Raw genomic sequence first — 13,799 nt, forward strand, 5'->3', positions numbered from 1 at the left:
AACTCTATGCTTCCTATGATCAGCACACCAATCTTGTTCCCCTATTAGTACACTTCTCTGCTTCCTACAAAGAAGGCAGCATATGTTGTTGAGGCCCCACTCTCTAATAAACATTAGTGAACAGGATTCCTGTCCAACATTAGAATATTTATGTAAAAACTTTCCTAGATTCCAAGAATTTTAACGTTTCCCTTCACCATTAGTACCTGCCTTGGGATTTAATGTCCACCACTTCCAAACTAGAAGGCTGCTGTGTCTTTAGCAGAAAGTACATCACTGGATATATTGCATTCAGTCCACGACACCCCCCCCCCATTCTAAACCACGGTCACTTGAAAGGTCTCAGAGCAGCTATGCACTACACAGGGAACACACTTTCCATTAAAATAATAAGCAGTAAGCGTGGTGTAGTAGTTTAGGCACTGGATTAGGACTCTGGAGACCAGGTTCAAATCCCCACTTGGCCATGGAAACTCCCTGGCTGACCTTGGGACGTTACACTTCTCAGCCTCAGAGGATCCCAATAGCAAACCCCCTCTGAACAAATCTTGCCAAGAAAACCAGTGATAGGCTTGTTTTGACTTGGAAACTACTGAAGGCCACAACACCACAACAACATGTGATAAAGCCAATAAAATGCAGTATGTTTTCCCCTAACACAAGCCAACAGTCCAAAATTTTACTCAACCCAAGAGCAAATTGTATCTGTCAAAACTAGTTAGTAATTTTATTCCATTTTAACTGCCATGGCTACATTGTTGCATCTGGAATTTGTAGTGTTTGGTAGATTTTCAGAATTCTTGCTAGTGGTGCTGATGTGAAGAAATCCTTTTAAATTGTGGTGCCCAGAACCAGGACACAGTATTCCCGGTGGGGCCTGACCAAGCAGTAATAGAGTGGCACTATTACTTCCCTTGATCTAGACACTATACTTCCATTGATGCAGTCTAAACATTGCCTTGTTGCTGCCACATCACACTGTTGACTCAGTTTAATTTTGTGCTACTTGGACTCCCAGATCCTTTCACATTAGTTGCGTTCAGCCAGGTGTCGCCCATCCTATATCTGTGCATTTCTTTTTTCCGCCCTAAGTGCAGTACAGGTCCCTCGGGTTACGAAATTAATTCGTTCCGCGGCTAATTTCGAACCCGAAAAACCTTCGTAACCCGAATTGCATAGGCGCTATGGAAAAAATAGGTCTCTGCTGCCCTCCGGTGGCGGCTTTCCATTTAAAACAGCGCCGGGGTTTTTTCGTAACCGAAAAAACCTTCGAAGCCGAAACAATAATCCCTATGGGATTTTTCGTATCCCGAAAAATTCGTAAGCTGGTGGTAATTGTATCCGAGGTACCACTGTACCATATATTATCATGTGAAATTCATTTTGGCCTGTTACAGACTGCCAAAATAAAGCTGCTTCAGGTCTCTTTGGAGGTATGCTGTTTAAATGATGCAGGTCTAAGATTCGAGGTCGTTGCCAAAGCCACACTCCATTCCTAAGCACTGGAGTGCAGCTTTGGTGCAGCTTCCGGATTCTTAGGATGCATGCATCATTTAAACAGCATACCTCCAAAGAGGACCTGAAGCAGCTTTATTTTGGCAGTCTGTAACAGGCCTTTGTTAGCTTTGCCCCAGTGTTTAGCATCCATTTGTCTGTTGCATATGGCATGATTTATATTCTAAGCTGTACATCAGGGTTCAGGACCTCTTTGAGCTGATGGTCGAATTCCAAGTTCAGATAAATTCTTGGGGGTTAAACTTCCTTGGTGGAAAGGTCATAAGGAAAAGGGTAGGCCCCAAAAGAACAGCATGTTTTAGCTTAAAGCTCTTCAAACTTTAAGAGTGGCATTTCAATCTTTCTGAATGAGTGGAAAAAAGCAAGAAGAAAGCTGGGAAACTCATCCTCAATGCAATTAGGAGAAGAGCAGGATGGCCATCTGGAGAATCCCAGGTACCAGGTCAGCACCCAGGATGGCCACATGCTTGGCTCACCTGTGCTGGTTTATGCCAAGCTGTCTAGGGCACTGTTATAGCATACTAAGATATTCAAACCATAAAAAAAGGTCATAACCTATGATACACTGAATAATACTTTCACCAGAATACTGCAGCAGAAAATGAACAGTAATGAGTAAGGTGCTTTAAAGACAACCTTGTTCATTTTTCCTGGATTATCATTGAAACCACTCTGAAGACATCCAGTGATCCCCCGGTTCCATGGTACAGTCTGAAAAATCATGGAGCTGACGAAAACTTAAATGGCACAAATGCTAAGCACTGTGAAATTTAACATAGTGCAAATATTAAGCTCCAATTATGTACTGCAGCTATTACACCCAAATGCTGGAACTATTGAAAATATAATTATTAAAGTAGCAAGTTAAGAACTTATCCCATCCCTAGTTTTTCCTCCTACTCAAGTTCCTTTCTAAATGGCTGAAAGAGGCCTCCAGAGAGAAAATCCTCTGAGAGAGAAAAAAAAACTCTTAAGCAGGTAATCCCTTCTACAAGTCAGCAAGCTGTGTAATTGCACTATATCACCACAGGAAAACCCTTTCATTGAATTACTTTCAGTAGCGTGTTGGATTGCTTCAACAATGTTACTTTATCACTAAAATCGTGGAATGGCTTGGGCAGAGGTACTTCCGAAAGAGAGAGGAAAGTCTTGTATGAATCTGCCCACTCCTCAAATCATCCAGAGAGAGCTTGCTGCATTCTTGCTTGCTGGAAGAGTCTCCCCAAGCAGAAGAGGTCTTCCACTCTACAGCATATTGCTTTTGCAACAGAAAAGATGCAATAAAGGGCACAGAGGCCATCATGCTCTGCTTTCATATGTTCAGACAAGCACTCAACGTGATTCATTCACTCTTGCATGAGTTTTTGACACCATGAGCAACATTAGCTAGGTCTGTTCAGATAACAAACTGAATGGAAAAAGGGAACATTGCAAAGTCATTTTCATTAAGAAAGAGCAAGCTGAATTTCTCATCCCTCTGGAATTCAGGCTAAGATTCCAGGTTAAGATAAGACTTTCAGGGAGCCTCTGGATCTCCATCTGTTAAAACAGTGTTTCAAGCCTGAACTATCTATTTCACAACACGAGTTCTCCCGCAATGAAAACTGACAAGGAAGGTGTAAAGAAGACCTACTTTACAGTAGTGACTCAGGCTTCTGTTTAAAAGTCAAAGTAGTGCTTAAAATAGATCAATCTGCCATCACACTGCTGTTGATAACATAAGATTTAGGTCCACAAGAAATAAACTGGCTAGTAAAAAGTCTTTTAAGGTAATGTTTAATAAGTAACAAAAATAATTCTGCTGCTCCAGAGACTAGAACACGGAACAATGGATGCAAGCTGCAGGAAAAGAGATTCCACCTCAACATTAGGAAAAACTTCCTGACAGTAAGGGCTGTTCGACAGTGGAACAAACTCCCTTGGAATGTAGTGGAGTCTCCTTCTTTGGAGGTCTTTAAGCAGAGGCTAGATGGCCATCTGTCAGGGATGCTTTGATTTGGATTTCCTGCATGGCAGGGGGTTGGACTGGATGGCCCGTGCGGTCTCTTCCAACTCTATGATTCTATGATCAGCACACAACTTCTGTTCCCCTATTAGTACACTTCTCTGCTTCCTACAAAGAAGGCAGCATATGTTGTTGAGGCCCCACCTCTCTAATAAAACATTAGTGAACAGAGATTCCTGTCCAACATTAGAATATTTAATGTAAAAACTTTCCTAGAATTCCAAGAATTTTAAACGTTTCCCTTCACAATTAGTACCTGCCTTGGGATTTAAATGTCCACACTTCCTAAACTAGAAGGCTGCTGCAATGTCTTTAGCAGAAAGTACATCACTGGATAATATTGCATTCAGTCAACGACACCCCCCCCCCCATTCTAAACCACCGGTCAACTTGAAAGGTCCTCAGAGCAGCTTATGCACATACACAGGGAACACACTTTCCATAAAATAATAAGCAGTAAGCGTGGTGTAGTAGTTTAGGCACTGGATTAGGACTCTGGAGACCAGGGTTCAAATCCCCACTTGGCCATGGAAACTCACTGGCTGACCTTGGGCAAGTTACACTTTCTCAGCCTCAGAGGATCACAATAGCAAACCCCCTCTGAACAAATCTTGCCAAGAAAACCAGATGATAGGCTTGTTTTAGACTTGGAAACTACTTGAAGGCACACAACAACAACAACAACATAGTGATAAAGCCAATAAAATGCAGTATGTTTTCCCCTAACACAAGCCAACAGTCCAAAATTTTACTCAACCCAAGAGCAAAATTGTATCTGTCAAACATAGTTTAAGTAATTTTATTCCATTTTAACTGCCATGGCTACATTGTTGGAATCTTGGAATTTGTAGTTTGGTAGAATTTTCAGAATTCTCTGCTAGATGGTGCTGATGTGAAGAAAATCCTTTTTAAATTGTGGTGCCCAGAACAGGACACAGTATTCCAGGTGGGGCCTGACCAAAGCAGAATAGAGTGGCACTATTACTTCCCTTGATCTAGACACTATACTTCCATTGATGCAGTCTAAACATTGGCCTTGTTAGCTGCCACATCACACTGTTGACTCATGTTTAATTTGTGGTCTACTTGGACTCCCAGATCCCTTTCACATGTAGTTGCGTTCAGCCAGGTGTCGCCCATCCTATATCTGTGCATTTCTTTTTTCCGCCCTAAGTGCAGTACCATATATTTATCCATGTTGAAATTCATTTTGGCCTGTTACAGACTGCCAAAATAAAGCTGCTTCAGGTCTCTTTGGAGGTATGCTGTTTAAATGATGCATGGGTCCTAAGAGTTCGGAGGTCGCGCCAAAGCCACACTCCATTCCTAAGCACTGGAGTGCAGCTTTGGTGCAGCTTCCGAATTCTTAGGATGCATGCATCATTTAAACAGCATGCCTCCAAAGAGACCTGAAGCAGCTTTATTTTGGCAGTCTGTAACAGGCCTTTGTTAGCTTTGCCCCAGTTTTAGCATCCATTTGTCTGTTGCATATGGCATGATTTATATTCTAAGCTGTACATCAGGGTTCAGGACCTCTTTGAGCTGATGGTCGAATTCAAGTTCAGAGAAATTCTTGGGGGTTAAACTTCATTGGTGGAAAGGATCATAAGGAAAAGGGTAGGCCCCAAAAGAACAGCATGTTTTAGCTTAAAGCTCTTCAAACTTTAAGAGTGGCATTTCAATCTTTCTGAATGAGTGGAAAAAAGCAAGAAAGCTGGGAAACTCATCATCAATGCAATTATGGAGAAGCAGGCATGGCCATCTGGAGAACTCCAGGTACCCAGGTCAGGACACCAGGATGGCCAAACTTGCTTGGCTCACCTGTGCTGGTTTATGCCAAGCTGTCTCAGGGCACTGGTATAGCATACTAAGATATTCAAACCATAAAACAAGGTTCATAACCTATGATACACTGAATAATTACTTTTCACCAGAATACTGCAGCAGAAAATGAACAGTAATGAGTAAGAGTGCTTTAAAGAAACCTTGTTCATTTTTCCTGATATTATCATTGAAACCACTCTGAAGAACATCCAGTGATCTCCAAGGTTCCATGGAATACAGTCTGAAAAATCATGGAGCTGACGAAACATTAAATGGCACAAATGCTAAGCACTGTGAAATTTAACATAGATGCAAATTAAAGCTCCAATTATGTACTGCAGCTATTACACCCAAATGCTGGAACTATTGAAAATATAATATATTAAAAGTAGCAAAGTTAAGAACTTAATCCCATCCCTAGTTTTTCCTCCTACTCAAGTTCCTTATTCTAAATGGCTGAAAGAGGCCTCTGAGAGTGAAAAATCCTCTGAGAGAGAAAAAAACTCTCTCAAGCAGAGTAATCCCTTAACAAGTCAGCAAGCTGTGTAAATTGCACTATATCAACCACAGAAAACCATTTCATTGAATTACTTTCAGTAGCTGTTGGATTGCTTCACAATGTTACTTTTGACACTAAAATCGTGGAATGGCTTGGGCAGAGGTACTTCAGAAAGAGAGAGGAAAAGTCTTGTATGAATCTGCCCACTCCTCAAAATCATCCAGAGAGAGCTTGCTGCATTCTTGCTTGCTGGAAGAGTCTCCCCAAGCAGAAGAGGGTCTTCCACTCTACAGACATATTGCTTTTGCAACAGAAAAGTGACAATAAAGGGCACAGAGCCATCATGCTCCTGCTTTCATATGTTCAGACAAGGCACTCAACAGTGATTCATTCACTCTTGCATGAGTTTTAGACCATGAGCAACATTAGCTAGGTCTGTTCAGATAAACAAACTGAATGGAAAACAGGGAACATCTGCAAAGTACATTTTCATTAAGAAAGAGCAAGCTGAATCTTCTCATCCCTCTGGAATTACAGGCTAAGATTCCAGGTTAAGATAAGACTTTCAGGGAGCCTCTGGATCTCCATCTGTTAAAACAGTGTTTCAAGGCCTGAACTATCTAATTTGACAACCAAGAGTCTCTCAGCAATGAAAACTGACAAAGGAAGGTGTAAAGACATACTTTTACAGTAGTGACTCAGGCTTCTGTTAAAAGTCAAAGTAGTAGCTTAAAAATAGATCAATCTGCCATCACACTGCTGTTGATAACATAAGATTTAGGTCACTAAGAAATAAACTGGCTTAGTAACAAGTCTTTTAAGGTAATGTTTAATAAGTCAAAAAAATAAATAAATAAAGCAAAGAGGAAGACAAAACCCAGTGAGCTTCCTGCAAAATGGCAATTTTGAACACTATTGTTCCCCATGTAGAAGATCTTCCATACAGAAGCCTGCATCCAACCATGTTCCTGAGCCTACAGAAAAAACACTGCTGGCACATCAAATTCTCTCTTCCCACAGACCCCTTTAATGTGTTCCAGAGAGCTAGTGATTCTCCAGAGCAGAAGAGAATGTGGGAAGTGGAAGAAGGGAACTATCATTGCTAAGTGGGTCTAATCTGGTATGTAACTTGAAAGCAAATGCCAGTTTCCCAGGCACAGATGTGAAGGTTCAGGAAATAACTTGAAAAATTTAGAAGGAAGGTTGCTTTCCTCAAAGCCTTTTCTCCCAGAAAATTTGGAAAAAATGAAATTTGGAATATGTCAATAAAACGTTGAAGATATTCATATATTTATATCCACAAAGTTATTTGTAAAAACTACTGAATTGTTGCATGGAAAAGAAGGTAAAGAGAAGAAAAATGCACAGGGGCACAATGATCACTTTCTGTTCAGTAAACCATGGTTTAAATTGTTACCAGCCTAATACATACCAACTCTCACCCACAGAACTACATTTTTAGTAATACTAATTGTATACCACAGCATAGTCCAAACTCAGATATGGCCAGTTTATGATGTTGGGTCTACATATAATCCTGACTCTAATTTCAAGCATCATTCATAAGCAACCAGTTCATGCTCTAGAGTGGTCCCTCTATTAGATAGCCTCTGGTAACCAAATGTGTAAGGCAGAAAAGGAGAGGTAAAGGAGAAGAGTGGCAAAGTGTGAGAAAAAAAGGAAATGACAGTGAGACGTTTGCAAGCATATTACAGTGGGCCCTCTCCTTATGTGGGGGGGGGGGGGGGATCCAGAAACATAAGGGAAAATCCGCCTATGCTGAAGCCCCATAGGAAACAATGGGGCTCGTGCATGTAGCGGAGCATGTGGCATGTCCCTTATTAGAAAAGGTGTCCCCTGTTGTGTGTTGGGATAGCTTTTTCTTTTATATACACTGAACAAGATGCTTTTAAAAATCCCATGTTTTGGTGTGTGGGCCCTTCATAAAACCAGAAAAGTATGCAATGTGTAATTTATGAATGTGAACAATGTGTTAATTTTACAGAGAAACCCATGACTTGTTATTAACTGCCTTAAAGTTCACTTTGACTCATGGTGACTCAATGAATGAAAGACCTCCAAGTCACTCTGTTAGCTACAACCCTGCCACAGGTCTTGTAGACTCAGGTTTGAGTCTATCCACCTGGAATGAGGTCTTCCTTTTTTCTGACTGTCTTCTACCTTACCAAACATTATGGTCTCTCCTAGTGATATTCCTTCTCATGATATGTCCAAAGTACAACAGTTTCAATATAGTAATATTGGCTTCTAGGAAGAGTTCATGCTTAATTTGCTCTAGGAATCATCTATTTATTTATTTTTAGCAGTCCATGGTACCTGTAAAACTCTTCCCCAGCACCTCATTTCAAATTATTTTCATCCTATTAACTTTCTTCACTGGCCAGCTTTTCACAACCATACATAGAAATAATAATCCTAACTTTAGTATTCAATATCTTTACACTTCAAAATCTTATCTAGTTCCTTCATAGTTAACTAGAATAAATGCTTTCCTGTTGGTATTTCAGTACTTCCTAATTGTCAAATCCCGTATGTCATCAACTTTACTATTTTGCCTTATTGCTACAGTATTTTGAAAACCTGGCAACACTATAGTGAGCCCTTCTTTTATGCGGGGGATCCGTTCCGGACCCCCCCCCCGCATAAAAGAAAAAGCGCGTAAGCTCAAGTCCCATTAGAAGTAATGGGGGCTGTGCCTGTTGTTCAGCGCTGCAGGCTCGCCACAGCCACGCACCCCATTACGTCTTCTGAGTCATGTGAGCCTTTTTTCTGGTGCGGTGCCCGCATATAATGTGGGCGCACTGTTCTTCCCATAGATTATCACTAACAGAATGTAGCCCTAGACAGAAAAAAAAAACCCTCTCCTCTGATTTAACTTGAATTTCCACTGTTTCAATAACCTCATACCATCAACCGTTACCAATAACTAAGTTAAATAGCAACTGTGGTGCAACAGTTAGGCATTTGAAAGATACCTGATTAAACATATTTAAATTAACCAGTCAAATACTGGTCAAACATTCAGAATTATTAATATATTTTGTGGTGCAATAAAATTCAGTAAGAAGGGTATTTTTTTGTGATTAGCTATCTGTCGTGATGACTCCAGAGTGCTGGCCCACGGACACAGCGTCATGCTAACCATATGGAAGTCCTTCTTTCCAACAACAAAACCCAAGGATATTCTGACACACTTTAACTCCCAGGTCCCTGTGACCTTATAGCTTTCTTTGTTTCTTCCTGAACCCCAATGTAAGTTAAGTTGGGCTGCATGGGAAGAACAGGGCAACTTTCTGGAGGAAATTGTAAGGCACAGGATGCCTGCTACTAAATAAGATGTGTATGTTTGTGTGAATGTCAGTCCTGCAGAATTGGGGCACAATTTACTTCCAAAGAAATACATAGGATTTTAAAACTGTTTTACTCTTTTAAAATTGTATTAACTACAGTAGTTACTGTGATAAATGTTTTTAGTATGTTCATTTTTATTATTTTGAATTGCTTTAATCTGCCAAGAGAGACTTCACTTGTATTGCCCTAAGATATAGGGCAGGATAGAAATATTTTAATGAATTAATTAGTGAATAAATAAATATAAGGCCTCACTCCTACTATTTCAATACATCACATTACAGTTCAACTACAGAAGTCAACCTACCATTTACAAATGAAGCTTGTTTTGTTTACATAATGTTTTTATCACATTAAAATATTACTTAGTCCCCACACAACCAAATCAGCATCCAAGAGTGCTCTGAGAGACTTGGGCTGCATCCGCACTGCAGAAATAATCCAGCCTGACACCGCTTTAAATGCCGTGGCTCAATGCTATGGAATTCTGGGAACTGAGTTTGTGGCAGCAGAGCTCTGTGCATGTACCTTCAAATTGTTAGTCTGACAACTCCATTACAGTGGGCCCTTGGTATCTGTTGGGGTTTAGTAACAGGACTCCTCAAAGAATAACAAAATCCATGACTGCTGAACTCATAGCAAAATGGTGCCTCTCATATAAAATGGTAAAATCAAGTTTTCCTTTTCAGATTTTTTTTTTTTTTAAAAATGTTTTCAAGGCGTGGAAGGCTGAATCCATGGCTATGGAGGGCTGACTGTAATTTCATAGGGTTTTCTTAGGCAGTGCATATGCAGAGATGGTTTTGCCAGTTCCTTCCTGACATATAGCCTACAGCCTCTGGAATTCTCCCATCCATGCAACACTATTCAACTTTACTTTTATGGCAGGAACAGGAAACCTAATACTGTATTCATCCTGTTTGCCTACAGCAACATCTAAAATTGCTCTTATTGGACAATGAGGCTAAGATGCTTCTGTAATTTCCCCAGAGAATAGGCCTTTAAAACTAATCCAAACCACATGGGTACAAAAAGTTATTGTGCCAATTACATTATCACTGATGTTACACCTTTTCAGAATTGAATTACAAGTAGTGTTATTTTACTACTGGTGTCAGACTACCAGTGAAGATGTGTGGGGGGGGGGGGGGCTCACTAACATTAAAAACAATGTGCAGGACTGCAGGAAAAATGCAATAGGAAAAGATAAAATGAGACAACATATTTTTTTTATCCTTAGCCTTATGTCTCGATGCTTCTGGAGTCCGTACCTACTGAAACAGTGTCAGACCAGATCACATGGAGGCCCCTTCTCCCAACAAAAAAATACAGTTGGCCCTCCACATTTGCAGGTTTGTCTTTTTGGGCTTTGATTGTTTGCAGTTTTGATTAATATGTTCTCTCTAGGAATCTCTAGGTCCTCCAGTGCAACTCTGCCAGAAGTTGACTATAGAGTTGTATTGGAGAACCTAGAAGTTCACAGAAAAAAACACTTCTCTGGGCATCTGTAGGACTTCCAGTATGATTCTGTGATCAACCTGTGGCAGATATTGACCACATAGTTTCACTAGAGGACCTGGAGATTCCCAGAGAGGTGTTCTCTTAGGTAAAGAGTCCAGTTAGTCTCAAAGATACTACAAGTTCCCTTGCCACACTCATTTTTCAGACTAACATGGCAAGGGCTGCATCTCCACGGCAGAAATAATCACTTTAACTGCCGTGGCTCAAGGTTATGAAATTCTAGGCACTGGAGTTTGTTGTGGCAAACCACACTACAGTATTTCTGCAATAGAGATGCAGCCCAGGTCTTTGAATTCTGGTTACTCAGAAGTAAGTTTCCCTGCTTCTTTTCAGTAGAGTCAGCCTGGAGTAGTGGTTTCAGCATTGGACTCTGGAGACCAGGGTTTGAATTCTGGCTGAGCTATGAAATCCATGGGCTGATCCTGGGCAAGTCACACTCTCTCAGCCTCAGGGGAAGCAAGTGGCAAACTTCCTCTGAGAAACCTGCCAAGAAAACCACACAACAGGCTCACCACAAGTCAGAAAAGACTTAGCAGCTTTTTGTGGCAGAAACCTGTCAGAGGAGCCTTGCAAAGAAGGGAGCCCAGCCTGGAGGGTCTTCGCTGCAAAGTCTTCTTCACTGCAAAGGAAGGCAAGGCAGGGCAAAATGTAGGGCATTCAAGAAAAATGCAAAACATGACAAAATAAAAGCCAAAAGCACACTCACATAAATGTAAATGCATGCTTCTTCAGTCTTGCTCCAAATGGAGGACATCTTGGAATTCCTCCTGGACAGAAGGTTGAAATGGAGGGCAGGTCCTGGAAAATGAGGACGTCTGGTTATCCAGCCTGCCTGTGGCACAGGGTCCAAAAGGAGCCAAATACAAAGGGCGGCAGCAGAGGATGCAGCAGAGGCATGGCGCCAGGGTGACCACTGTCCTCCTTTTCTAGGAGGCATCTTCGATTTCACCCTTCTTCTGTCCATGAGAAATTCCAAGAGGTCCTCCATTTTGATCATGACTGAGAAGCAAGGCTTTATAGTTCTAGGAGTCTATTTTACATTTTCTTTGGTCATGTCCTCCCTTTTTCTTAGAATGCCACACATTTTGCAGTGTCTTGTCCTCCTTTTCCTGGACACATCTTTCACTCCACCCTTCTTCGATCCTCCATTTTGAGCAGGACTAAGAAGCATGAATCTACATTTAAGTTTGTGTTTTGGTGTTGTTGTTTTTATGTCCTCCATTTTATGACTATGAAGCATGAGTATTTTAGCTTTTGTCTGGTCATGTCCTCTATTGTGAGCATCACTAAGAAGCATGGATCTGTATTTCTAAGAGCGTTTTTGGCTCTTCTGTTGCCACAGTCCAGGGCTATGATGCATGGATTTGCAATCAAATTGATCTCTGAAGAGGCCAAAGCCACAGATGCTGGCGAAGCCTCAGCATTAGACTCTTCCGGAACATGGCCACAGGGCCCCCAAAGGGCCCCACGAAAAGCTCTGGATGCCGGCCTTGAAAGCCTTCGGCTTCCGCTTTCCTCTGGTCACGTCCTCCGTGTCAGAATGACTACGAAGCGTGGCTTGACGTCCAAGTGAGTGGTTTTTACCTTTCCTTGGCCATGCCTTCCATTCTGAACAGGCCTAAGATGCATGGGTTTCCATGCTTTTGAGCTCGCCTTTGGCCACGTCCTCCATTTTGAGCAGGACTATAAAGCCGCATTGTGAGCCAGGGCCACGAGGCAGGGCTTCCTCTCTCTCTCCCTCCCTTCCTACCTGCACCATGATTGCCAGGCGGAGCGAGTCCTTGGCGATGTTCTCCCCACACTTCTTGCACGAAGCCCGGCCGCTCTTGGCGTACTCGGCCCGGTACTGCTTCTCCGCGGGCTCCGCCATGGCCCTCCTCGCTCCTCCTCCGCTGCTGGCTCCTCAAAATGGGCGCGGCGGCGGCGGCAAGAGAGAGAGAGAGAGAGAGAGAGAGAAGGGGTCTTCCCTCGCCGCAGAGGCAGAGCGGGAATGCACCGCCAGCCCTTCTCCGCTCCAGGCCGATCGCAGAGCCATCGAACCCCGCCCGACACGCGTCGATTAGTAGATCGGAGATCCATTAGCAATGCCTGCTGCGCGTGGGAAAAAGGAGTCCGCAGCAGGAGCCACGCGCCAGCCCTGTGCGCGCGCTGGGAGCCCCAGGCCTCGCCCTCCTCTTCCCGGACGCGTCCTACATTCCAGCCCCCCTTTCCCTCCACCAGGAGGCGCTCCCAAAACGTCCTCCCTTTGGAGCAGGACTAGTAAGCAGCATGAATGCTGCTCTGTACCTCCCTTGACCTGTTTAGGGAGAGACTTAAGGCCTATCTCTTGCCACAGGCTTTCCCCCATGTGTCTTGACCTCTGCTTCCCTGCTAGTTCTGTCTTTTGGCCATGGGTTTCCTTCTCTGTGGCTTCATTGTGTTCTTAATTTTGGGATGCTTTTATGATGTTTATAGACTGCTGTTCAAACTGTATAATGTTTTATATCCTTGTTGTAACCCGCTTTGATCTCTTTTGGAAAAGCGGGCTATAAATAAACAGTATTATTATTATTATTATTATTATTAAATAAATAAAATTATTAAAAATAATAAAAATATATATTTATATTCTGAGTTTTTGTATTGTAACGTCCTACATTTTCTTTTCCTGGTCCTTTCCCCCCCCCCCCAAGGCATGGCCCTATGTTTCCGCCTTCTGCCCAGGAGGCACTCCCAAAATGTCCTCCCTTTGGAGCAGTATTAAGAAGCATGAATGGATTTAATGTGTTAAGTACTTTTGAGCTTTTGTTTTTCCGATGTCCTACACTTTTCTGGAAGGCCCTTCATTTTTAAAATTTTAAATTAATTTGCAATAACCTCTGTATTGGCTTTGAAGGTTCCCACATTTAGCAGTGCCTTGTCCTCCTTGGCAGTGAGGACAGAGTGACCAGGCATGGCAAAATGGAGGGCATGGGGGGGGGGTTGGGGGGAGGAGGACGTGACCAAAGAAAGGAGGAAAAGCCCTCACAGTGCATGCTCAAAATGGAGGACATCTTGGAATTCCTCCTGCACAAATGGCTGAAA

At 42.4% G+C, this 13,799-nt stretch overlaps 1 protein-coding gene across 1 annotated transcript in view; it reads right to left on the reverse strand.

The window, feature by feature from the left end:
- The window catches only part of PARP1 (poly(ADP-ribose) polymerase 1), a 52,853-nt gene extending 40,148 nt beyond the window's left edge, over positions 1–12,705 (reverse strand). Inside the window, exon 1 of the mRNA XM_042440338.1 lies at positions 12,487–12,705. Within this exon, the coding sequence (XP_042296272.1) occupies positions 12,487–12,606 (120 nt within the window). The 5' untranslated portion in view covers positions 12,607–12,705. The remainder of the gene's footprint in view (positions 1–12,486) is intronic.
- Between the last annotated feature and the right edge of the window lie 1,094 nt (positions 12,706–13,799).

This window comes from Sceloporus undulatus, chromosome 1 (genome assembly GCF_019175285.1).
Source record: "Sceloporus undulatus isolate JIND9_A2432 ecotype Alabama chromosome 1, SceUnd_v1.1, whole genome shotgun sequence".
Taxonomy (NCBI): domain Eukaryota; kingdom Metazoa; phylum Chordata; class Lepidosauria; order Squamata; family Phrynosomatidae; genus Sceloporus; species Sceloporus undulatus.